This window comes from Neolamprologus brichardi, chromosome 6, assembly GCF_056152115.1.
Source record: "Neolamprologus brichardi isolate AB-2024 chromosome 6, ASM5615211v1, whole genome shotgun sequence".
NCBI classification, from domain to species: domain Eukaryota; kingdom Metazoa; phylum Chordata; class Actinopteri; order Cichliformes; family Cichlidae; genus Neolamprologus; species Neolamprologus brichardi.
In genome coordinates, this window is record NC_142109.1 from 3,719,409 (window position 1) to 3,746,454 (window position 27,046).

The 27,046-nt window shown below is 39.6% G+C and overlaps 1 protein-coding gene across 1 annotated transcript in view; it reads right to left on the reverse strand.

The window, feature by feature from the left end:
* Positions 1–27,046, reverse strand: part of LOC102800051 (complement C3-like) — a 34,279-nt gene that overhangs the window by 2,136 nt on the left and 5,097 nt on the right. Inside the window, exons 11-41 of the mRNA XM_087841506.1 lie at positions 26,584–26,686; positions 25,377–25,491; positions 24,393–24,508; positions 24,148–24,291; positions 23,781–23,993; positions 22,413–22,613; positions 21,971–22,126; positions 21,727–21,856; positions 17,544–17,612; positions 16,949–17,224; positions 15,982–16,327; positions 13,745–13,830; positions 12,682–12,821; positions 12,397–12,606; positions 12,236–12,296; positions 9,945–10,028; positions 9,657–9,860; positions 9,367–9,442; positions 8,952–9,114; positions 6,929–7,042; positions 6,693–6,843; positions 5,942–6,105; positions 5,677–5,832; positions 5,463–5,522; positions 5,241–5,331; positions 2,269–2,320; positions 1,903–1,990; positions 1,399–1,488; positions 1,141–1,246; positions 804–893; positions 626–709 (exon numbers count right to left, since the gene is read on the reverse strand). Coding sequence (XP_087697632.1) covers positions 626–709; positions 804–893; positions 1,141–1,246; positions 1,399–1,488; positions 1,903–1,990; positions 2,269–2,320; positions 5,241–5,331; positions 5,463–5,522; positions 5,677–5,832; positions 5,942–6,105; positions 6,693–6,843; positions 6,929–7,042; positions 8,952–9,114; positions 9,367–9,442; positions 9,657–9,860; positions 9,945–10,028; positions 12,236–12,296; positions 12,397–12,606; positions 12,682–12,821; positions 13,745–13,830; positions 15,982–16,327; positions 16,949–17,224; positions 17,544–17,612; positions 21,727–21,856; positions 21,971–22,126; positions 22,413–22,613; positions 23,781–23,993; positions 24,148–24,291; positions 24,393–24,508; positions 25,377–25,491; positions 26,584–26,686 — 4,139 coding nt within the window. The remainder of the gene's footprint in view (positions 1–625; positions 710–803; positions 894–1,140; positions 1,247–1,398; positions 1,489–1,902; positions 1,991–2,268; positions 2,321–5,240; positions 5,332–5,462; positions 5,523–5,676; positions 5,833–5,941; positions 6,106–6,692; positions 6,844–6,928; positions 7,043–8,951; positions 9,115–9,366; positions 9,443–9,656; positions 9,861–9,944; positions 10,029–12,235; positions 12,297–12,396; positions 12,607–12,681; positions 12,822–13,744; positions 13,831–15,981; positions 16,328–16,948; positions 17,225–17,543; positions 17,613–21,726; positions 21,857–21,970; positions 22,127–22,412; positions 22,614–23,780; positions 23,994–24,147; positions 24,292–24,392; positions 24,509–25,376; positions 25,492–26,583; positions 26,687–27,046) is intronic.

Genomic DNA, 27,046 nt, shown 5'->3' on the forward strand with positions numbered 1-27,046 from the left:
CAGTAGCAACCAAACCTGAGCATCATGAGCAAATTACTCTAAAATTAATCGGACTCTTAAATGGGTGAGGCACTGTTTCCATATATTAATAGTAACTGTTTCCACGACGAAATAATAATAGCATTACTAACAAAAGGGGGCGGTGACAGTTTCCCACCCTTTTCCAGTAAGATACTAAACTGAAATTCTGTATGATGCCCTGGGGAGTTGCCATATGAGCGATTCATGGTCCACATGGTAAATGAGAGAAAAATAAAACAGGATAGCAATAGTGCCATCAGCTAAACTTTCTTCACAATGTTTTAAATATTACAGTTTCTGTGAATGCTCACATTATGCTTCCATTTATTACTCAAACAACATATTATTTGTTCCTACTCTAACAGCTGATGCTCTGCAGGGCTTATGTCATTGTTACTGCTTGAATAAGGGCGTTTCATGTGGCTTCTTTTATTTCTATAAATATTAAAATCTTAATGTCTTCATCTAGCGGCAGTTTTGACAACTTACATCTGAATATTTTTAAATCATTTGAATGGCAGTCAGCCAATGAACATGCAAAAGTGTAAACCTCCAGTGTGCAGGGATGCATGTTAAAGCCGCCAGAGTGTAAAAGCACATGTACCATGGTGTAAGCTCTTGCAGGCAAACGTCTCTCTTTCTTTGCTGAGGAAGTTTTCACTGTCCGCTTTGGAGATGCAGCAGTCACCTGGAGGTTTTGAAACCACAGGAGGTCAAACGTGCAGAGGTGGAAAAAAAATACACACATCCTTTAATGCATTGTTGCAAATCCCATACTTTACCCTGTGTGCAGCGGCAGACGTTGTTTCTGCAGATCTGGCTGAGCTGCTCCTTGTTCTCACGCGGGGTGTAAGTACGACTGCAGCGGCGGTCTGTGACAAAGTGAGAGGAGAGAAATCTAAAAGCTTTAATATTATTATTATTATTTATTTATCTTGGTTTTATGCAAAATATAAGGATGCAGTACAACTTGGCCACTTGGTTGGGCGCTCTCAGCCATGCAACATATGGTCACCTGCTCATCCCAGTGAGCTAAACTGGCGTTCCTTTTATAAGTATTTCTTATAATACTGTATCGCAGAATCTCTGATTTTTATGTCTACAGCTGTATTTCCCAACCTGGGTTGTAATACTCGTAAACAGTCACTGAGGATGGCTGCAGGAGGCCAACTTTGAAGGTCTGCTGGAGTCTGAATATTAGGATCTCAGGCTCTTTGTGAGAAACCTACAAAGAGAAACAATGCAGAGCAGGGGGAATGTTATAAGACATACTTCTTAAAAATGGTACATAAAACTGACTTAAACTGGACAGATTTTAACTCCACATACTTCTTCCTGTAATCCAATAAATGAGACAGTGGTCTACAGCACAGTTACCTTAAACAGGTGGATGATCAGGGATCCCCTGTCACTCAGGTTATCTACTATCTGGAAGTTATTGATGTAATGATCCACTGAGTTGGACAACTAGAGACAAACATGTTCAGAATTTATTAGTTCAATTTAAACAGAAATAAAATGTTGCCGTGTAGAAAACGTTCTATAAAATTGTATTTAAAGTGTAAATTCACAATGCAATGCTGTATTTATTACCGAAATATGTTAAACCCATTACAGCCTCAGGTGATGCAGGGGTCAAACAAGTGAGCTGAGGTGTGCTTTTTGGTGTGATACTGATAAATTACAGTAAAGAAAATTGAGCTTGCAGCTTAACTTTTTCACAACACGCACAGAAAAAAGTTTGAATAAAACAAAATAAAATAGATGTAAAATAAATTCAGGTTTACTTTGTGTAAGAAAGCTAAAACTAAACTTGGATCATTTCTTAGCCATGAAAGCTTTGTTTCAGATTTTTGAAGCACTGGCCTAGAGGCTGATTACCATCTCCAGGTCTGAGTTTTCTGGGGTGAAGCCAGTGGGCAAACTGATGTCAAGAACCACCATCCTGACATCTCTGGGTCCTAAAGCCCTGTGAAAGAAAAACAGAAAGCACCGACAAAGGATATGAAATCTAAATCTGAAAGCCCTGGATCAATAACTCACATTCAGTGGACCAAACGTTCAAAGAAAATTTATTACGGTCAGACAGACTCACACATTTGGCAGTTTTTGTTTAAAAATGTGGTCGTCCCATATTAAAAAGTTGACTGTTTTTGCTGTTTGCTACACTTTGTATGAAGTAAAAGATATAAAAACACATACTTTTTTTTCTTATTCTCTAAAATTTAGCAAGTAATTGTATCTTACCTCACTTTGATGGTGATCTGATAGGACTTTTCTACATCTGCTGGAGGCTTTTCTGTTATGACATGGAGGAAAAGTGTTATTAAATACGTAATCCATAAAGCTTGCTGAAGATACTTGGTGTGTATATGTATTGATAGTTTTTTATGTATATGTTTTTCATATTACAGTTGCTGTCTTTTCTACTGTTTTTTTAAAAAAATATCAGATATTTGATTTCACACTAGATGCCGTTCATGATTGAAACCTCCCATTTACTAGCACACTGGCTTTTACCTCCCAAGGTAGGGTTTGTGTCCCCTCCAGGTCTTGAACTGGGGATCTTTCATATGTAGAAAGTTTTAAAATTATTTTTTAAAAAGCCACATAAATGGTCCTCCTTGGGGCCTATGATGTTTGTATTAATGTACACACATCAGTGTTTTAAATGGTATTTCAGCCATTCCCAAAATTAAGAATAGAGAGATTTTCAAAAATCTTCTCCAGCCCACGTACACCTTAAAATCAAACTCTGACCACACACCAGCCTAAAGGAATTTCCTTCTTTGTTTTTATGTGAAACCTCGATCTGTTGATGACTGACTGTTTAAAGCTGATTCTCCAGTAACAGCTCTCTTTTTCCCACCTAAAAGCTACTGCACAATTTGAATTCTTTCTGTGCCAGTATTGACATATATAACATACACTCCAGATTCCATTAAAACATTAAACAAATAACATGTTTGTGTTATGGCAGGCTTGTAGTTTACAGTTATTTAAGAAAAGTTACATTTGTATCTTTTGAACTAAGTCCTGTTTTATCTCAAAATATCAAGGAAATGAAACGTGCTGAAAGGTATTTCATCATTGTTTGACCCTTATAATAACTTAAACCCTAACACCTTACAAGAACATAAATACAGCTGGTAAAATAAGTATTCTGCCCCAGGGCAGCTGTGGCTACAACTGTAGCTGCCTCCACCAGTGTGTGAATGTGAGAATGAATGAATAGTGGAATTGTAAAGTGCTTTGGGTGCCTTGAAAAGCGCTATAGAAATGCAATCCATTGTTATTATCATTATTATTATTTAATGTGTCACCATTTTTCCAAGTAAATATATTTCTAAAGGCACTATTGACATGAAATTATGGCCACATGTCAGTAACATCCCAACACACCAACTGACATGTATTTAATGCCTCGAACAAAATTCTTTGTTGGTGATGAGAGCTTCAAGACGCCTCCCACATGGACACCCTAGTCACATGCAGTGGTCAGGTGTGATTTGTTTCATTTTTCCACACAAACAGTCTTCAAATCCTGAGGTCTCTGTGGGCTCCTTCTCTGAACTCTGAACTCTTTCAGTAGATTTCTCAGCTGGATTCAGGTCAGGTGATTGGCTGAGAAACCAGCTGAGAGTTTCCATGGCTGTGTTTGGGATGATTGCCTTGCTGAAACATCCACCCTCATTTCATCATCATAATCCTGGTGGAGGGCTGCAGATTTTTATCAACAGTGTTATAGTGCATGTTTCTGTAACATATTGGTCTAATGTTACCTGTATAATTCATCTCCTTGTTTGTTGTGTGAAGTTGGCACTGGTTTCGTGTGGTTTTATGTGTCACATTTGCTGTGAGCCAATGGCTGTGATGGGGTTGGATTAATTGAAGGCCCACACTACAAACACTGCTGTGATATTTTGTCTCTGAGGTATGTTATATGGCCAGAACTAAGATGACTTGATTTAAATATGTTGATGGTGGATAGTTTGCTGCTCTGTGAATTGTTTAACGAAGATGGGGTGATATTGTGTGTCTGTGTGCAGGCCAGGACCTACTATATGCCACAGCCTAAAGGCAGAGTTGGGTTGCTGAGGTTGGAGTAATTACCAGCCTTCTTCTTACAGGGTGGGTCTTGAAGGACAACTACTAATCCCAGTTAAGTAGTTGGCATGTAAAGTGCAACTGACTTGTGCCATTGCAGGCTCACGCCTTCAACTGTGTGTTTTATACCTTTAGCAAGCGGGACGCTGGACTGTGTATCTCTTCATTTTTTTGATCACTGCACTAGTAAATTATGTCAGAATTGTATTAGTTGTCATCTTTTGCCCACAGCTGAGACAGCTGGTCAGACCTAGACTATGTCTGTGTTCGATTTCCATTCATCCTTCCTGAAATTACATGAAGTATGCCAGTGCCGTATGCTGAAAAACTGCCCACACCATGATGTTCCCAATTCAAACCTTCATTGTTGGTATGGTGCTTTTGGTGCTTTCTTTTTCCTCTGAAAATATGCAGTGCCCTTTGACCTCGTAACATTGTGTATTATGGTGTCAAAGGTCAGTTTTGCTTTTTCTTCAGAAATTGAGTGTTGCATGGTGAGCGTTCATACAGGCCATGGTGGTCGACCGATTTTCTTTTTTCTGTAGGTCTCTGTAAGTCCTCCTTGGATTTTAGACAACTCTTCTGAATTCTTTTCACTCCTCTGTGTGAAATCTTGCAGGGACGATCTGGTCCTGGCCGGTTTGTTGTGAAGTGGTGTTCTTCCCACTTCCACATTATGGCCCCAGCAGTGCTCACTGCATTCTTCAGTAGTTTAGAAATTCTTCTGTGACCCATGCCATCAGTATGTTTTCCAACAATAAGGTTGTGACGGCCTCATATTGTTTTAGCCCATCATGAGATGTTTCTTGTGTGACACCTTGGTAACGAGACACCTTTTTATAGACCATGGACTGAACCAGCTGATATTAATTTGCAATAAGTGGCATGATTAGTTCCTAATTACTAACAGATTTCAGCCGGTGCCTTTTAGTACCTCCACTCTTTGTTCAGTATTTTTCCCCTGTGTCATTTCTCATTATAGCGCGTAACATCGTTTGATTTCTTTGCATGTGTAGATGTCAATTGCACCTTCAGAGATACATTTAGTTACATTGGTGACACATTCAACACTTATTTTATCTGCTGTGTTTGAGACATATAAATGGAGTTACCCTGGGACTCTTCAACAGCAACACTGAGCTCAAAGTGCTGGCAGGGCATTTTCTCATCCACCTCATGCAGCTGGTTATAATGGGTCACAACCTTGGGTCAAATTTCAGGAAGAGAAATCGATCAGTCAACAACGATTACACAGCCAAATGTAGGAACTGTCCTACTATTTAATTTAATTATCTCTAATGAGTTTTATTAATAATCATTCAGTGCATTTATACCTCAAGTATTCCCTGTCCGTTTCCTTGAGCTCTCACTTCCAAATCAAGGTTAGCAGGCAACTGTGCAACAAAAGCACCGCAGAAGAAGAAAAATATTGGATGATGATGTTATTACACTCAGTGATGTTCTTAAATCCCAAATCATCACAGTTCAAAGTTATGAAACTCCGCTACAAGCCTGGATTCTGTTTATATCTCTTTTAATGTCTCTCACCTTGGATGAGCGAGCGCCATAGGCTGTCCTTGGGTTAAAATGGTAGCGGATGTCTCTGCGTCCAGTGATCCTGATGTCTACATCCAGACTGAGGTCATCAGGAGGAGGTCTCTTGATCATATACTCTGACAGTGCCTGAAGCACCACCATGGTGGACTGGAAGAGAAGAGAATGAAAAAACCTAACTGACAGCCTTCTGACAATTAAATCGGGCATGAAATATAATATCAACAAGTGAAATAAATATAAATATCCCTTAACTGACCTGAGTAGAGCCAAAGCCGCCTCCTCTTCTTCGCTGGCTGTTCAGCCATTTAAAGGCTGCTGCTGCTTCCTCCATGCGACCCAACTTAATAAGAGCCAGCAGGGCATAGCCGGTCGCCTCCAACGTGAAGAAGTGGTTTTCCCTGTCAGGCCAGTGGCTGCCACCTGCAGCAGCGACAGAATTAGAGGGATGTTTTACACTTATCCTCAGTGGCTCTTTGATACTATTTGAATGCCGGCTTTAAGAGCACACAGATTTAGTCTGTACAGCAAACGTGCAGTGATTAGGGCTATGTCATACCATACTGTCTGCCATAACATCAGTACAAACTTTTACGTGATTAAAAAATAGTGTTATATGACAATATCAATGATATAGCAAGTAAACAGAATCCTGCTAGTAGACAGAAATTAGTTAAATTCAATTATATTGTATTTTATTTATGTAGCTCTAAACCACAACAGTTCCTTTCAGGTGTGTTTTATTTTCAGGTGAATACCTTATAATAATACAGAGAAAACAGTCAGATGACCCCCTAGGAGTGATTTGGCGACAGTGGGAAGGAAAACTCCCTTTTAACAGGCAGAAACCTCCAGCAGAACCAGGCTTTTTGTTTTACTGATGCTTTGTATGATGATAAACCAGGACTTCAAGCAAGTTTTAGTTGCTCAAATAACTCAATAACTCAAATGAAAACATGAAAACAAAACAAATCAAAAAACAGAACTATAATCATTCTGATTGAGGATACCTCGGGCTGCAGCTTCGAGTAACGGTTGATGAACATTGTAAGGTGCCCCCGCAAGAGCCAGAGCATAAGAGGTGATGGCCACGGTGTACGGTCTCCTCCCATTTCTAGTCAGTGCATTGGTCAAGTACTGTGTCGTCTTACCCATGGCATTCTATACCACATGAGCGGGTAGATGATGGATTAATATAATTACAATTACAGCAAGTGTTAAAGAGACATTGCTGCTTGTAACTTACCTCCATCTCCAAACCAGGAATGACGCAGGTGATCCCTGCCTGCTTGGCCTCAGCTAGTGCGATGTGGACAAAGGCGGTAAGTGTTATCTCTGGGTCATCGCCACGGAGACCGCCCTAGAGGTGATGAGAGGGAGAAGGGCTTTATTGCAGTTATCAAAGATTTTGGGCAGAAAGCACCTGAAGTAAATTTCCTGGTTCCTTTTTAGCACTTTTCTCTCCTACTGAGCATTCAAGGAGCTTAGACATCATTACCCAACGAACTTCTATCTAATATTTGTCGATGATACAATCTAACAGTGATGATCCGATGAACACATCAGAGGAACTCAGTTTCTTTCCAAAGGATGCTGTGCGTATTGCATGCAGACTGGAACAGTCCACCAACAACCATTCAGTTAGTAGAGGACCTGCTCTACCTTCTGAACTAGAAACTCTTTAAGGGGTTATTCAGTATTTGAGACCTTCATCATCTCTTTCTCCCATGCCTTGTAATTTTGTATTAAAACCATCAGAATAATTCAAGTATTTGATTATTTAGAATTTTAATCACTGAATAAAGTGTCTAAAATAATGGAAACTATTTTAAATGAGTTAAATAAAGTTGTTTGTTAGATTTTAAAAATGTACAAATGCTTAAAGTTAAAGAAAGAAAATATGTCATCAGAAAATAATGGCATGACAGCGTGCTCTTTCTGTTGATCATCAGCAGACAAAAGGATTATAAAGACTGGGCCTTTTTGTTGTATTTACATTCTACTTTCATAATAATCTCTTTCTTTTCAGTTTATTGATTTGATTTTGTTAGTCTTGGAAGTTATGATTGAATAATAAAGCAATCATTTTGAAAGGTGTAGTTTTTACTTCATATATGTGCCTGCATGTATTTTATCCATCTATCGTGTATATATCGTGTCATATATTGTGGTCATAAATATTTTGTACAATGTGAAAGGACCATAAAGCATAAAGCAGCTCCATAAAGCACCCCCCCAATAGCCAAACCCATCTGTTCTCCGATTGGATTGTTAAATTTGTGATTGACATGACATTGGCAAATCAGATGAAAGGAAGAAAAATAGGGTCAAAATTTGTACTTGTAACTTGAAACTTGAGTGCAGCGTTTCACACATATTTTTTGGCCACACACAAATCTTTTTATACATACAAAACCTGATTTACAAGTACAAAATATTTATGACCACAATTTGAGCCCATATATCCTACCAACAGTACAGATTCAGACAACAATTAACACTGTAAGCGAGGGTACAACAGGCCATCTACCAATCAGAAGGTTGGTGGATTGACTCCCAGTTCTCCATAGGAGAATCCACGCTGTGGTTGAATCTCAGAGGGAACAATATAGTTTTTGCCTGGGTTATGGATCACAAGAACAGCTCTTTAATCTGTAAAGGATAAGGGATTCTGGCCAACCAGTCTACATCTTCTTGGAGATGCCTGGAGAAGGCATCAACCGTGTCTCTTAGGGGATCATGTAGGGAGCGCTGTGGGAGGATGGATATCTAACCTGTTGTGCCATCTGGTCATGAGCTCTGGGTCATGACTGAAAGAAAGAACGTCTCTGCTTAGACGACTGCCCACAAGACAGACGGACGGACGGATCAATAGACTGATGTTTATTTTCCAAGTTACAGTTTGACTGAATGGTTTACATTTGATAAACTTAGCTGTAATAGCTATCACAATGAAACAGCTTATTTTGTTATTACACATTTATTGCAATTAAAGTATTTATTTATTCTGTCGCACTCCATAAATTCTACTTTTCTGTGGCTGCACTGAATAAATTTGTCCTTTTTCACATCTGATTTTCAGTCATGTGTTCAGGCTGAGCGGTTATGCTCGTGAAGACGTGTAGTTATGATAATTAGTTTTGATAATTTACAGGAGAAACAATACAAGGACCAGGAAATGAAAACTTTTCTGTCTTTGAGTGGAAACCACATAGATTACCAACCTCACAGTGTGAGTGTGTGGCTGTATACGTGCATGTGGGTCTCACCGTCATGGTAGTGCTGTAAACGGGGTTGTCCTCTACATATATTCCTTTATTTTCTCTGAGTTTGTTCGTCACCAGGTAGACCAGAGGGTCGCACACTTGTTGCTTCTCAATGCCCATGATGGAGTGAGCCATGGAGAACACCTTTACCACATATGCTGTGATCCTGTCAATCACAATCTATGTCATATATACAATTTATCTAACAGAACAAATGTATTTATTTATGAATCTCAAACTGATTTTCCTCACTGACTCACTTCTGTACAGTTTCGCACAGTAAAACTGAAATAAACATGTATTGTTTTTGTTATGTGACACATATAAGTAGGAAAATCACTAATAAAAATAATATTTTAGTGTTGTAATTAAAACTGAAATACTTGAAAGCTCTAAGAATGTAAGGATTCGTCAGTACCAGGTACTCGCTCCTTCCCTCCTGTAGGGCGGGTAAGAGCCGTCACGCCTTCTGTATGCCAGCTGATTGTCATAGCCTGAAAACACAAAAGAATTTCCTGTTTTAACCACAAAGACATAGACAATAACTAGGTGTTCATATTCCAGCCTTTTGTGCTTAGTCAGAAAGTTTTTTGCAAACTGGTTTTAGATTTTGTTTTGCAAACCTCAGCTTTTATTGTAGAAGCCATAGAAAATAATAAAAACAGTAAATCCTTATTTTTTGTTCTTCGCTTTTTGCTTTCGTCTCACCTCTCTTGATGTACTTGAGAGCCTCTGCCCTGCGCTGCACGCCTACGCTCTCCCAGTTGTCAGTTCGGTCTAAGTAGAGGGTGGCAATGAGGGGCAGAGTAATGGAGGCTAGGTTCTGCTCCACACAGCCACCAGGCATCCTGATCAGAGACCCCAGAGAGTCCTCGTTGATGGAGTTCTCAATGCTGTCTGCTAACACGCTGCCTAGTAGGGAAAAAGAAGTTTCATGAACAAGCCTCCTTCTTGGTTTCATTTGTGATCCTTCTCACCACTCTGACAGTTACTGACCTCTGACATTGATCAATGACTCAGGTTGAGAGTTTGGCACTACTGACTCCAGTTCAATCTTTCCGACACGGACTGTCTGCGTTCCTGTTTTGGATGCAAACGTATTGACACCGAATTAAAAATGAAGAGACTCAAAGGGAGCAGATATAAATGTAAAACCTCATAACTTTGGTAAACTTTAGACCCAGTTCCATAAAATCTAAATAAAAACAGAATGCAAAGATTTGCAAATGTCACAAAACCACATTTTATTCATAATAGAAAATATCAAAAGTGAAAATGCACCATTTTAAGAAAATTGTTATTTCACTTTGAATTTGATGGCTGCAACACAACACAGGACAGGGCTGTATTTATCGCTATGTAGCATCCCCTTTTCTTTTAACTACAGTCTGTAAAAGTCTGGTAACTGAGGAGACCAGTTGCTGAACTTTTGGGAGAGGAATGTTTTCCCGTTCTACATACACCAGTCTGCAATGCTGGGATCCACATGGCCTGACCAACAACCCCAGTGCCAAACGATGGCACCTCTCTTTGGAGAGTTTTTCAGTCTATCCCAGACCCTAGCTGTTCAGCGGTCCTGGGTGTTGGATTTTTTGTTTCACGTGTGTTATAAACTGGTTAAAAGTAGTTGTGGGTTTAAAGAATCGATTTTCCTGATTCAAATCGATATCGATTCATCAAATCCAGAATCGATTTTTAAATATAAATATATTCTGCCAGAAATCACTCCCAAAACTATTTCAACAACCACCAAACAGCTAGTGTCAGCTTTGTTTTTATACATAGGCTAGTTATAAAAACATGGATATGTCCTGATAAATGATCAGAATTATAACATTTCTGACTGTCTGAGTCAAATCGAATCGGGACCTTGTGAATCAGAATCAAAGCAGTTATAGAAATCGAGTCTCTTTTGAATGAGGTTTGGCACAGAGAAGATGAGGCAGGAACTCGTATGTGTGGATAGCTAAATGTATTCACAGACAGTGAGTTTGGGGACTTCCATGACAGAATCATGACAGTTATTACTGCAGTGGTGTCTGAGAGTCTAAAGATCAAGGGCACCCAATTTTTCAACCTTGCCCCCTTGCACGCAGAGAGATTCTTTTTTTAGATGATGTTATGTATGATAATAATAATAATAATAATAACTTTATTTATAAAGCGCTTTCAAACAAAGTGCTGTACAACTATTTGAAACTAAAAAGATAAAAAAAAATAAAAGCAATACATAGCAATATAGGTAAAAGACACAATACAAGTTAAAAACAGTAAAAATGTAAAAACTAAAAGCCATAGAATTAAGACTTGTAAGATAAGGTGAACAAATGTGTCTTCAGCTTAGTTTTAAAAACCTCCACAGGGCATGCCTGCCTAACATCTTGAGGGAGGTTGTTCCACAGAAACGGGGCACGAAAAGAAAAAGCTCTCCAGTTGTCTTTTTTCTGGCTCTAGAAACCTTTAGAAGGCCAGAGTCCTGAGATCGGAGAGCACAGGATGGAACGTAAAGATGTAAAAGGTTGGAGAGGTATGAAGGTGCCAGTCCGTTTAAAGCCTTGTAGGTGAGCAGCAGGACCTTAAAATCTGCTCGAACCTGACAAGGTAGCCAATGAAGAGAGTTCAGTACAGGGCTAATGTGCTCAAATTTCCCAGTTCTTGTTAAAAGGGGAGCAGCTGCATTTTGCACCATCTGTAGACCTCTGAAACTTTTCTTTGGTAGCACAGAAAGAAGAGCATTACAATAATCAATACGTGAGGACACAAATGCATGGACAAGAACCTCTGCAGTGTCGCTTGACAAAGCTTGTCTGATGATAAAAAAATGAGGGATACTAGTGCAAAATTTTTCTGCAATTTTTAGACTCAGTTTATGAGCTCGGTGAGCCTCTGCCCATCTTTACTTCTCAGAAACCCCGCCCTCCTAAACTGTTCGTTTTAGAACTATTCATGTTACCGAGCTGCTACCAATAAACCCAGTTAGTCTCCAGCTGTTCCTCCAGCTGTTTTGTTTAGTACCACTTACTTTCCCCACTTTTTTTGAACTGTGCTTCTGCCATTAAATTCAAAATGAGCTAATTTTCCATGAAGTACTAAACTGTGTCATTTTAAACATTCAATGTTCTTATTATAACTCTATTGTGAATATGCTTCTATGAGATTTTCAAGTCATTACATTCTGTTATTATTTACATTTTACATATTTGTCACAACTGTTCCCCACTGGGAACTGTGGTCATAAAATAGAGGATGACACATTATCATACCTCACGGCTTACTCATCTACTTACCCCCCTCAGCGGATGGGTTCAACACCACACTCCAAACTTCGGTCTTCTGCACTCCATCGAGCTGTTTGTATCAGGAAAAAAGGTTTTGATTCAAGAAGATATGTGTTACTTATTAATTCTAAGCACACAGAAAATGCCAGTTTCATCACGCAGTCACTTACCACTACCCGTAAAAGCTTCTGGATACGGTCTCCTCCCGCCATGTCTCTCCCGAGCACCATCACCTCCAAGGGATGTTTTCCCACCACCAGCGGCACAATGGTGTAGGGCACAGCTATCGAAGAGCCAGCTGGCACTGTCACTTCCTGTGTGTGTCTGTCCTTGAAAGCAATGCTGCACATGCCTTCAGTCTTCATGAGCACCACCCTGACCTGAGCAGAAAGCGATCAGCCGTTACAGAAGAAGAAGCTGGTAATTTATGAGTAAAAGTAAGTCAATAATCTTACATGTAGTTCCTCAGAGCCGTAGTTATGGACCACAGCTTTTATTTCAACCTGTTCGTGTCTCGCCACTGAAAACGGCAGCTTCAGCTCCACAAAGAAACGTTTCCACGCTCTGAAGTTGTGGGGCTCCGCAACACAGAAACCTGCAGATTCACAAGATGGTGAAAAACGTCTGTGAGGGATTAGGATTCTAACAATTTCTCTATCATTCGGGTTGATGATAGAAACCAGGATAGTTTGGAAACTTAATCGTACAGCATTGTTTGCCACTGTTTGTTTTCACCTGGAGCTGATGGAGGTAGAGCACATTCACTCTGTTGCCAAGTGTGAAAGTATATTATTTTCTTTTGCTCTGAGAAATTGGTGGTTGACAGAATGTGAAAAACTTTGTCGTTAACTTTTAGTTAAACATAGAAAAGCAAAACTTCTTTTTTTAAAATGGTTAATTTAAGAATTGGGTTGATTTTTGATTGTTGCCAGGACACAATATTTCTTATTGATATAAGACATCCCTACAAATCATGCTTTAATCTTACACGGTAGCGTAAAACCTGCTGTCATTTCCTCCTGATTAAACTACTGTAACTCCTTATACACTTGATTGAGCCAATAAAATACACACTGTCTGGAACAACCTCATAGAGGAAATCTGATCACAGTATCTTCCAAAACACTCTTAAGTTAACATTTGTATACATTTCTCACTGACTCTTCTTTTATGTTGTTTTTTTTAATAATATTTTATCATCTCTCCTCTCCAGATCTCTCCTGTCTCTTTCACTATCTCACTTTGTAAAGTATTATGTCAATGTGTTTTGAAATACGCTATATAAATATTGTGTATTATTACCACTATTACAAAAAAGTGTTGTAACAGTATATCCATGTTCATAATCAAACATAATGATAATTTTTAGATAACATCCTTTTTTGGGATTACACAAAATAACTGTTTTTTATCTGGAAGTTTAAAAGTGTTTCCCATTAAAGCCAGACTGCATCAGTTTCCAAAAACTGAGTCCCTAACCAGTTAAGCACTTTGATTCCCAGTTCGCTGTCATCTCACCTGTGTGGGGTGATGCACTGACAGCCAGAAGCCCCCATTCTGTGATGCTATCAGGTAAAGGGTCCCCCATTGTCAGCGAGGCCAGCCTGTTGATAAGATCCATGTTATTTTTTAATCTTCCAATAGATTCAAGCTCAAAACTACAAGTAGACAATTGCTATACTATATTATACTGTGTAGAAATTTTGCATACTCAACAGAAAATGTGTACAGTATAGATGTCTAAATATATATTTAAAGTAAGATTTAAAAAATAAATAAACCTTTTACAGTTAATACACAGAACATTTAATTTTAAGTAAAGTTTTTCTTTTTTGTTTGTTTGTTTTTTGCTGTTAACAAACAACAAATCAGTGTTTAATCACTAACTGGTAATCCATCCCATTAGTTTGAGTCTTTATTTCAGAAGAATAACATTTGGTAATGATTAACTAATGAATAATGGAGTACACTGAATTTTACTTTCCACTAATGTCATTAGACTTAAATTTATTTATGAACTTACCACCTATGACACCAAACATGCCGTATATAATAAATAAAGCACTGACTAATAAATTAACATGAATTAAATATTACTAATCACCTGTGTATATTAGTTATCATTGTTAGCTGAAACATAACTAGCCGCTAACAATTCATTAACTACCAGTTTACTGTAGTCCGATTTATGATTATGGCATAATAACGTGCAGTTAAAAATGACACTTCTCGCTCTCTTTTATCTCTATTAAACTGCAGTGAAGGTTTCTGAAGTTTCAGCAAACAATCTATAAAACATTAACTTGGTTCTAGACACTGGCAGATGGTTTTCACAGAGCAAGCACGACACAGATACACTGCAGGAATTTGTGTTACTACATTGTGAGTGTACGCACACACACCGATGGTCACGATGGTGAAACACAGAATGATGTTGTGTTTTCTGCACTTAGAACTGTTTGTTCTGCTGTTATCACTGACCGAACAGCACGATCCCGCTCGCTTAAAAAAACGTTTTTTTCTTTTATCAGACAGATTGAGAGAAATCAGTGAGCGATGATCCTCCTAATTAGTCCATTAATCTGTGGATGTTGACAGAAGGACAGCATTTAAAGCCAAGTCTTGTAAACTTTTCAAACATTTAAGTGTTGCAGCAACACGTGTTTAAAAGTCTATTAGTTCAGTTCGATTTGATTCACTCTATCACACCAAAACACAACAGTATTCGCCTCAAGGACCTTTATATTGTGAGGTACAATCAAAGTCTTTAAAGGTCAATGGATATGAAATACTGTGTTCCTGCTAACCCACAGAAAAGCTGGTTTACTGTCTATTTTTATCAGTGACGATGAATCATGATATTTTACAAACCGAGTCACACACTGCTAGTAGAGTGTACACCGCAGTCAAATTAACCCACTGAACTTGAGTTCAGTTTTTTCCCACTGGAGCCCACATGATATTAAAGCATCTGTGACTAATATTTTCCTCCACCATGCTTTCACACTGTGATAAATTTGGTTTAATATGATTTACATGCAAGTGGGAGCAATCACAAAGGCTACACTAAGGGTGGATATTTGCATTATTGTGATGCGCTAACTTTGGATTTGCCGAGAGCTGGTACTGATCCGTGTTTGTCTCTGTGCTTGAGTTTTAAGATTTCATTCAGGTGGTTTATCACTAAAGAAAAAGCCGTTACCAGTGTCCACGATGAAGGGGTGAGAAGTAAGTGTCGGAGAGAAAGGCAGTATATGACGATGCTTTAAATGTCGGACTAGTGGAAAGTTAAAAGTATTAATGAACAGAGATGGGCAGTAACACATTACAAGTAACACGTTACTTTTTTCAAAGAACGAGTAAAGTAAGGGATTACTATTGCAAAAAAGTAATTAGATTACTATTACTTTCCGGTAAGCACGCTGCGTTATGGTTACTAAAACGTCATTGTGTTCGTGAGTATGTCTCATGACAATGACATGAGTACGTGCAACAGACGTGTGTAGATTGACATGCAGCGTTTAAAGCTTGGAGGTACTGACATTACTTTTAGTTTAATTCCGTAAAAAGTGGCAAAAACATTAGCGTCTGCTGTACACTATTTTCAAGTAATTTGACCAACATTGTTTATGACTCAAGTACTCAACAGTGGTTTAATTGCATGTCCCGCTTTGCAGCTGAAACAACCAGGTTACTAACTAACCAATCAGACTTGTCTTCATTAGATGTAACCTCTGGTCTAATCATTTACTCACCCGTCTCTGCTGTCTCTATCTGCCTGATTGGGCAGGTTAACATCCATCCACATCCAAGACTCATAGAACTTGGAACGCAGATATACGTCAGCCTCATCTGTATACTCTTCTTCCTCTTCGCCTTCTTCGATGATCTCTTTTGCAATTGAACTAAGCACAACATTTTCGTCCTCTGTTTTCCTCGCATTTGTCTCAAGGTACACTTCACGCCCAGTTGGTCCAGGCTGGCCGGGAAGTGAACGCAATACTTCAGTTTCAGGTCCAGGTGGTCCAGGTAGTCCAGGCAGTCCAGGCAGTCCAGGTCGTCCAGATAGTGCAGGTTGTCCAGGTGAAAGATATATCCAGTCTGTAATATTTGAATATATTCACACAGTTATGCACATAGTGTTTTAGACAACACCCAGCAGATTGTTAATCAAACAATCATGATGTGATTAAAGTGTAAGCGTTTAGCTTTTACTGGTGTTGACTTCACCCATAGTTATTATTGGAGAAATTAGTGAAATGTTTTTTTGTTTCTTTTTTTTACATAATAAATAAAATGTTTCTGTAGAACATGAGGTGTTCCTAAACTCTAAAAATCTATTGGCGATCTCAGTAGTTGGAGCAGGAGATGCCTTCTGCCCTGATCAGAGAGTTTCAGTGCTGCGAGTAAAAGAGGGCAAACTGGCGCTCCACAGGAAAACAGTAAATGTCAAGCAGACTGTTTTCCTAAGAAGCAGCTCCCAGTAAGCTAGCAGAGGTCAATGTCCTTAAACTGAGTTTAAGGACATTGTTTTAGGACAAAGTTTTCGATTAGTGCCAAATCTAGAAATGTGGCTCTTTAAATCGTAATATGAACTATTTTTGATTAACTATTTTATTGTTATACTGCTAAATTTTAAATTAAATGTAAAAAGCTTTGACATATCAAGCTAAAATCAAAGATATGAATGCCAAATTGATGAGAATGAAGTATAGAAATTACGGAAGTTCTCTCGCGAGAGATGTATTCTCCGATGTGGCGTAATAATGTGAGCAGCAGTGGTGGTGGGAACAGGTGTTGTAGTGGGTGACGGTGTCGTAGGAATCTCCGTGTTAAACGGCTGGTCCCTCAGTGTGGCGCAGCAATAGCGGAACGCCCGGATGCACTCCCATCCTTCAGTGATGTAGAGGGAGCGTCGTGTGCAAGAGTACGGCATCGGGATCTCCCGGAGGCCATCTTTACAGCAACGATACTGCAGCTTCTCCTTGTAGTGACTCTCTGGAGGCAAAGGGGTGGAAGAGAGGTAAGCAGCAGGGTCAGCACCAGTTGTATGATACTCTGTATTTTGCAATTTCTGTGTTAATGAAATGCCAAATTCTAAATGTCTAAAAGTGCGTATAATAAAATTGTTGATAATGTTGCCCCGCATCTGCTGTTTAACCATAACATTTAATGAAATTCACCTTCTCATAACCTAATTATTTATTTGATGCCATAAATTTTACACTAATGTTACAAGGTGGAAAAGCAGAGAAAGGAGAGTTAAACTGCAGGCACAATTCTCAGCTGACTAAAAAAACAGACAGCACTGACTCACCCAGCTGTGCTTTACGTCGCAGCAGTTCAGCAGAGCGCCGCCTTCTGGCATTGCCTGGACACTGCATGGCTGGGGGAAGAAGAGTAGAATAACACTATTAATCTTTGTATACATAATCAGGGTTTAAGGTGGGATTTGTGAAGTGTTGAGACATCTGGCATGGTGGTGTAACACGGGGAGAAGAATAAGGCTACGTCCACACGTACCGGGTATTTTTGAAAACTCAGATTTTTCTATGCGTTTGCACCTTTCGTCCACACGTAAACGGCGTTTTCGGTCACTGAAAACGGAGATTTTTAAAAACTCCGGCCAGGGTGGATATTTTCTAAAACTCCGTTTTTGCATTGAGAAAACGCAGAAAATGCAGCGTCAAAGGTGTGCGCCTTTTTTGACGTCACACTGTGCGCCACGTTATTGTTTCGGTGAAATGAATTTCTACAATACTGTTACTGTTAATTTTACTCTCTGCAGTGTTTAAATGCTTACATATACACACACAGTTACTGTCCCTCCACACATACGACTCAGTTCTGCTTCTATGCCCCAGCTTTGTTTACTATTTCCCACCGAGGCTTCTAGACTTCTGATTGGCCAACATTTCTACAGGTTAGGAATATAGCGCCACCTGCTGCTTTGGCATGTTCCTAGCAGCGTTTTCCTTCATTTCTGCATTTACATGTGGACGGGATTATTTTTTAAAACGAAAACGAAAAATCTCCGTTTTCAAAAAACTCCGTGTACGTGTGGAGGTAGCATAAGACACGCAACTGCACTGAGGTTTACTGCTTTGTATGGGTTTAATTGAATTCATCAAGACATATAAGGGGACAGACAGTGTTGGGGAGTAACGGAATACATGTACCGCCGTTACGTATTTAAAATACAAAATATGAGTAACTGTATTCCGTTACAGTTACCGTTTAAAAAGGTGGTATTTAGAATACAGTTACTTTGTTGAAATAAATGGATTACACGGCGGTACTTCCCTGTTTCATATTGTCGCGGGGCAGGCCTGTTTAGGTTTTGTTTGACAGCTACGTTCTGTTGTTCCAGGTGGCAGCGTTACGGTTGCCATGGTTACAGGGTGCCGCTCTCTCTCTGCTTGTTGTTGTTGTGCTAAGCTAATAAGCAGAATGCTACCGGTATAGCTCTAAAGAATGTAGCATCATAGGCAGTGTAGTCCGTGCTGCAGGGAGAATGGACTGTCATACACGTTATGTGTCTGTGAGCGAGGGAGGGAGAAAAAGGAAAAGTACGAGCTGTCATCAAGCAAAAACGGGAGCTGGAATCTTGTAAATATAATAATAACCACTGCAGCCAAAAAGAGTGCCTGACGAGCCCAGTTGTAAGTAAGCTATTAAGACTCGACTGTACACCGTGTTCGTGTTTTCCTCCAAAAACGTCAAAAAGTCATCATCAATAAGTCTCCAATAACACCAGAAAAAGTAGCTAAGGGGGTCTGAAAACTCGCTAAATATAGCGACAAAGTCGCTAAGTTGGCAACACTGCCCAGACAACAAAGTAAAGCTAGTTTTCGGCTACGAGCCCGACACAGAACCCACCGTATTAGCCAGAGGTCCCTTCGGAGCCGCGGACCTTCAGTAACAGTAATAAATCACAGCAATAGTACATTCATGTAGTTGTAAACAGCATGATAATATATTAAGTAATCCAAAGTATTCAGAATACGTTACTCTCATTGAGTAACGTAACGGAATACGTTACAGAATACATTTTGGGACATGTATTCTGTATTCTGTAATGGAATACATTTTAAAAGTAACCTTCCCAACACTGGGGACAGATTGGCTTAAATATAAACGGATGCCTGCTACACTTAATGTAAAAAACTGAAACTACTTGCCAGTTATAACTAGGGTTGCCAACCGTCACTTAAAAAACGGAATCGTCCCGTATTTAGAAACAAAAGTACACGTCCCGTATTGAGCTGAAAAGGGACGCACTTTGTCCCGTAATACAGTGAGAATCAAAAGTAGTCTATAAGTTTTAATGTAAATAACGCTTTGTTTGAAAACATAATTCCCAGCCCCGCTCCTGCTTTGTGACCAATGAGCTGACAGCACACTTATGACAATTCGAGTATGACAATTCAGATTACCGCTCATCTCATTGGTTGAGGAAAGGTCGCTTGCGGAGAAAATACCGGAAGACAACAGATGACCACAACAAAAAGCATGGCCAACAGGGAAACAAACGCAGACACTGCGGTGCAAGTCTCAGACGACAGTACACCTGAAGCTGGGCAAACACTGTGCGATTTTCAAACTGCACGATTGGCTCGCATGGGTTATAAGTTAGTAGGTCACGATGCAGGTCTCACACTATACCGCCCGATGCTCTGATGCGACCTGAGTGCTCACACTGTGCCTCCATAAAATGAAGGTTATAACAGAAAATCTGTCGCTCGCTCTCCCTCTCTGTCTTTCACTCACACAGACACACACCACCATCAACTTTGCTAAATTGCTAATGAAAAACATGATCAGGCAGCTGTGATTGAGCAGCAATGTAAATCCAACTATTTTCACGGTTGTTGTGGTCGTGATAATTTGGTGATGCCACATCGAAAAGGCTCGGATGAGCTTTTCCAAAGTTCTCAAGCCTCCATCGCTTGTGTCCAGATCACACGCTGCACAGCCGTGCTGCTCCGTCTTTTTCACCGACGTGACACCCTCACGAGCGATTGATGATCGGGAGCTGGTTGTGAGGTGTTAATCGCTTCTCGTTACCCCACGTATACTACACGATGCACGATGAAGGCCAAAATCGGGCCGATCACCAAATTGGTCGCACGACTCAAAAATCGGCTCAAAATGGGCCACAAATCGCACAGTGTGAGCCCAGCATTAGACCAGCAATGTTTGTTCCTCTCAGAGAAAGAAAAAAAGGCTGCAAAAGTACAGGGAAGAATGGGAAAAGGAAAACACCTGGCTGGAAAAGTGCACGATAACACCTATAAAACGCACTGCATTGTGTGCCGGCGCACTTTTTCCATAGGCATGCTTCTAATGGTGGGCACATGAAGAACATGAGGGGGAACCCTTAACCAATTTTTGTCCACCAGGCCACGGCAGAAGCAGATATGGTAAACACTGGTTTGTTTGTTTTTAAACCCTCTGGTTAAGGTTAAAATGGGCACGTGCAGTGAATATCAGCGCTATGTGGCCAGAAGTGTGATAATATAATTTGTTTTGTGTAATAAACAACTGCAAGGATAGATGATTACAACAAATAGATGAGTAATACATAAAAGTAATACATAGATGAATAATGATGATGAGTTATGATGCGTAATCATGGGAACAAGTGGGTTTACAAACGGGAGCAAAAGCTGAAATAATGCCTCTACTGAAGCCAATTGCACTAAATGCACTAAATGTGCACTGTTACAAGAATATTTTTCTTTCTATTGTTTTCTATTAATTTATATAATTTTAAGTTAAGCAGGACAGAGTTCTTTTAAAGAAAGATTTACTTTTATTCTGAAAAGTTAAGCATGACAGGCTTCTGTTTAAGAGGAAGACCTGTTTTATTGTGTTAATGTTTTCATTTTGAGCTAAAAATAAATGGCTACATGATTTTTGTTTCCCATGTGTTGATATCACAAAGAATACGCATCTACTTAAATCAAATTCAAGTCAAATGGTTAAAAAAATAATTTCACACACAAAAAAAGAGCTAAAAAATTCACCACACTGGGAAGGGTGAAGACAACTGGGTCGCCCGGCCCTGGCCACGAGGTGTCCCTTATTTATTTCTGAGGGAGTTGGCAACCCTAGTTATAACCTAATTTCAAAACAACTGTGACATTGTTTAAAATAAACATAAAAATGCAATGATTTGCATTTTTCATTGTGAATAAAATATGGGTTTATGTGATTTCCAAATCATTGCACTGAATTTTTATGTACATTTTTATGGAAGTTTTTATGGAACCGGATTTGTATAAATCTTAGTTTTAAGTCAGTTTTAGTATACTAACTTTTTAACCCATGCCTAATATACAGCACTGTAATATACAGCATAAGGCCCAACTGATGAGCAGATTGTAGAAGAAATGGCCTTAGTAGATGTAGAAAGGTCTGATTTGCAGCAGAAACATGGTCTTCAGCTGCTATGAAGGTAAAGAGGGACTAAAAAGTTTCAACATGCTGATAGATACCTTGCCTATCTGGGGTTTGAAAGCCACTGTTGGAGGAGTAAAGCAGTCCTGCATCTTGAAATACCCCCTTGGCATCTCGGCCTCCCCCTCGTGTGCAACCAATATCACCGTGCTCGACCACGTCCCAAATCTGAGCAAAGGGTTCCATTAACAAAAGGTGAACGGACTTCTGCATTGCAATTGTCTTTTTCAGTCTATTATCAATATTATAAAACACAAATTTTCCAAATCCAAAAAAGCACACCTTCTTTTGCGTGAGTCTGTCCCTGCTGAGAAGATACACAGCGTTGTCCACGGCCACCAGGCTGACCTTTGCCCCTGGGTCACCTCTTATCTTAAAGCGAAACATCTTCCCAGGAAGGTAGTCTCTGGGTACGCCGTCCACTGGCCCCACTGAGAGCTACAGCAGAGAATGAAAGCAAAAAAAACCAAAAACACACAAACAGAACCATAAAATACTAAAGAAAAGGAAAAAAAAAATTTTGTTTGTTGGTTTTCTTGTTATCAGAAACATTTAAGAATGCAATAAAATCATAATTTAAGACTAGTTTAATAATGGTTAATGAACGCACCCAGAGTAACTGGGGGTTCAGTGTCATGCCCAAGGATACTGAAGGTGGCAGGGTTTAACCACCAACCCTCCAGCTGCTAAACCTTCTGAGTGAGTGAGAGAGCTGAGGACTCACCCCTCCAAGACAGGAATCCACCACATCTATCCAGATGGAGTCGGACACCACCTCCTCTCTTCCCATCCAGGGAATAGTGTAATACGCCACAACACGAAACGATGGCATCATGTCTGGTGTTACCATCAGCCCGATGTTGGTGACCAGCTGACCAGTTATATCCATGCGCCCAGCTTGTATGATTTTTCCTTTACTGAGAATCTGAGAATCACACACACACACACACACATATATTTAGTGTATCGAGGAAGTGTTCAAAGTGTTTCACTTTTCACTTTTATTTTGTCATGTTATTTTAAAGTGGATTACATTTATTTTTCACCTTAAACTTCTAAACACAACACTCTATTATTAAAAGATAAAAAAAATATATATATATAACGTATACAAAGGTAATTCCAGCCTTCGTCATGCCATTTAGAATTGAGCTCAAGTGCATCCTGATTACACTCATCATCCGACAGATTGTCCTGTTGTAAATTTCTTAGATTTTTGCATAGTTATCACACTTTTTATTGCCTCTATCAGTTTGAATAGGGTTACAAAACCATTTCTAAGGCATTACGACTCCAGTGAACCACAATGAGAGCTATTATCCGTAAATGGATAAAACTTGAAACAGTAAAGAACCTTCCCAGGAGTGGTTGGCCTCAACAACTCAGCATCAACGGCTCGTCTGTGAGGTTACAAACAAAGCTAGAACAACATATAAAGAACTGCGGGTCTCACTTATTTCAGTCACATTCAGTGTTGATTCATCAATAAGAAACACACTGAGCGATAATGGCATCCATGGGACGGTTCAAATGAGAAAACTACTGCTGACCAAAAAGAACACAAAGGTTCATCTCACATTTGGATTCACAAGACAAAATGTGAGTGCTGTTGCATCTGGTATAAAGCTAGCACAGCGTCAAACAGTCATGTTGGTAGTGTGGTGGTCTGGGCCTGCTTTGCTGCTTCAGGACCTGGATGACTTGATGGAGCCATGAATTATACAAGACTTTCCTGAAGGAAAATGTCTGACCATCAGTTTATTTCCTGAAGCTCACGAGCACTTGGGTTTTGCAAAAGGACTATAATATGAAACAGATAAAGTCCACCCCCAAAGACTCAAAAAAAGAGGTTTTGGAATGGCTTCATCAAAGTCCGACCTTGCCATTCATGCTTGAAAGCGGAAGAAGACGGCTGTAGTGATATATTTTTTCTTGATAGATAGATAGATAGATAGATAGATAGATAGATAGATAGATAGATATTTGTATTTGTTTTATCTTTGACTGTGCGTTTTATTTTTTATTTTTGTGGACAGCTGATTGTCCCACATTTCTTTTTTATGTTCACGTGTATTAGAACATGTCAGCTCACCAGGTAGGTGATATGTTTGATGAATCCTCTGAACGACTCGTCTGCAGGACTGACTGTGAGCTTCACGGACAGTCTTTCTCCTAAAGACACTGTGGTAGCTCCTGTGGAGACATGCAGGTAGTTCTTTTCATGGTCATAGGTGTTGTAGGGCTGAACAGTGAACTGTTGCTTTGCCTGCTGCTCTGGTCTCAAGCCATCCTGTGCTGTTTCAGCCTGCAAAACAGGAACAAACAAGTAGAAAAGAAAAAAGTATTAAACTGAGACCAGTAGCTAGAAATGTAACTAACTTATTAGCCTTTGTGACTTTAAATAAAAAAATAGATCACACACACAGGTAGAATCAGTGAGGTAGCACAGTCATACTAACAATGATGGTTTGTGGTTGATTATTCTTGGGCATGTTGATGGCAGCTCTGGTGGTTCCGGAGGACACGACTAATGGCGTGTCCAGCAAGTTCAGCTTAACCAGGACGTTACGAGCCATGGAACCATCGTGGTGGCTCACCTGAATCTGGAAAAGATTGCTCTATCTTTTTAGATTCTCACTACAATATTTATTTGAACTTCAATAATTAATTCAAATAGAATGAAAATGCAGAGAATGACCCTTACTGTGAAGTCAAACGGCAGGCCTGGCTTGAAGTACTTTGGTATGTTTTGGAACAATAAGACGTAGGGAGATTCCACAATTTTAATGCCAGACTTCTCGGCCTCAACCAGATCACTTCCTGTAATGATCATCAAACAATCCAAAATATATATATAAATAATCACTGACGTAATTAATGTTGTGAACAGAGAATCTAGCCCTGCATCAGACTAGTGACATGTCCAGGGTGTACCCCACCTCTCACTCTATGATAGCTGGTTCTAGCCCCCCAACGCCCCTGATAAGAATTAGTGAAAGAGAAAGGATAGATGCATGTTGGAACACAGAATCAAAAGGTTCTTGGAGAAAAGAGTTCTGTGCAGTGTGGAGGTGCAGTAAAGGTGAACCATTTCATGTCCATTTTCAGTTATTGTTGCTTGAGCTGTTAGTTAGTACTGCAGCAGATAAACAGGATTTTGCTTTTCAGCATTTTAACTGTTTTTCCCAGCAGCAGCAACATGATCTACATTTCCAAATAATATGATGCTAAAGAGAGTCAAAGGTTTTGATTACTTTGGTTTATCCAGAATGCTAAAGGGCATGTTGATACAATTCAGAGCGTAAGTTGCGTCAGTTTGGAGTTTCACAGTAGACATTATTGATCCTGGCGAGCAGTGGTTAATTACAACACACCGGAGAGTTTGATCTTACTAAGCTATCAGAAAAGGAGCAAGGCAAAATTGACAAGCTGATCATCAACTGCTGTGAGTAGATAAAGCAGCTACAAAGCCAACTTAACACCACGTCCAAAATTCTGAGTTAGTTGCATTAGAAAGCACACGAGATTAATCTGCTCATTTACAGCACATTTTATTGTTGTGTTAGATTTGCAGCATTTTAAATGTGTTTATTTTTTAATTTATTTATTTATTGTTTTATATATTTGTGGTTCAAAATGTTGACTTTCTTTAGTTTGTCTGAAATTCTGGCTCACACTTCATGTTTACCTGTCTTGGTGAGCACCGAGGCCTTGACATACACAGAGTTCCCGATCAAAGATCGAATGTTGGGGTAAGCACTTTTGATCTCCTCCATGCTCAGTGTAACACTTCCACCATCAAGCTGCACGAAGAGAAACAGTCATGACAACACATTTAGCAGCTATTTAGCCTGTAAAATTATTAATATAAACTCTTGGCTCAAGCACCTCTTTACAGCCACTATGCTTTTGGCAAGGATGCTTCATCAGCAAGCTATTGTCTGTACACAGAGTACACAAACTTCAGACATCAAAGAAATATTTGAAATTTAGTTGCAGCAAAGACTTTGGTGGTTTCTTTGCTTGTTGGGGGGGGGGGGGGGGGGGGGGGGGGGCGGTTAAAGTTCTTATAAATTACTATTTTTTTTCTCCAGCTGCACTCACACCGTATGTTTGAGTCCCATGGCTCTCATCAACTTCCTTTTTAAAACTACTTGCAACTATTTTGCATATAGATAAAAATGACTTAAGCATTGCGGTCAACGGAATAAGCCGGTATGGTCTGAGTCACCCAGCCCTAGTGACCAGTATGTGACCCCACTGAGTTGTCTGCAAATACTTCCCATTTGCTTTCTGAGTCGTAGTAAAACTTGTAAAAGTACAACACAAACCAAAGACAGAGAGTGCCATCTTCAGAGCAGAAGCTGTGTCTTCCAGTTAGCATTACTCTGTTCAGAGTTTCACTACTGCTAGGTGAGTAGGTTTTTGCAGGTGAGCCATTGTCTTTCACATGACCTGCCAGCAACCAAAGCAGTCACACAGAAATTTTTCAGATAGCAGACCCAGGGGTCACTGGCTGGTCTCCAGGCCCATGTTACTGGGGCTTTAACAACTGATTTCACAGTGAATGCCACCAACCACTCACACCTGATTAAAGCATAGATATGTTATCCTTGCAACAGGTGGTTGCCAGATATGATGCTGCAGGCCTGTGTGACTAAGGCCTACGTGTTATTAACAGAAGTAGCTGCTAACAGTGTCTCTTTATAAAAAGGGGGGGAAAGGCTGCACCTTTTCTTTTTACTGTCCCAATATGGTTGTTTAACACCAGAGCTAAACAAAAATAATAGATAAGTAAAAGGAAGCAAATAAGCAAATACATTTTGACATAGATCCGAAATACAGAGGCCAAAATCTACAGCCATAGTAATGTAAAACTTTTAGGGTAAACTTACGTCTGACACCTGCTTCACTGAAGGTAATCTTATCATTTCTTTATTGATCTTGACTCCAAACACAACATAAGCTGTTCCCTGGACTGGCTCTCCATACAGGTACCTGAAACACAGTCCCCAAAACAGTTATCCATCAGTCAATGGTGTGTTTATAAAACCTGTCTAACAGTTCCCAAGCCAAATGAAGCCAACACAGAAAATGCAGTTGCTCTGATGACCTCTTGGACAGACAGTAAAAAAACATGGACGTAACGTCTGGGTCAGAAAAACTAAGGCATTGCAGATGAGCTTTAAATATGTATTTTGAAGCCCCAACGTGCTGCTTCAGAGAAAATACAAAGTCCAGAAAATGATGACCATGAACGTTCTTACGGCTAAGAATGTCATTACGTTTGTATTTTTAAATTCTTGACTATTTTAGAGTCTGTTTACAGGGTAGGACATCATTTCTAAGGAAGCGTTT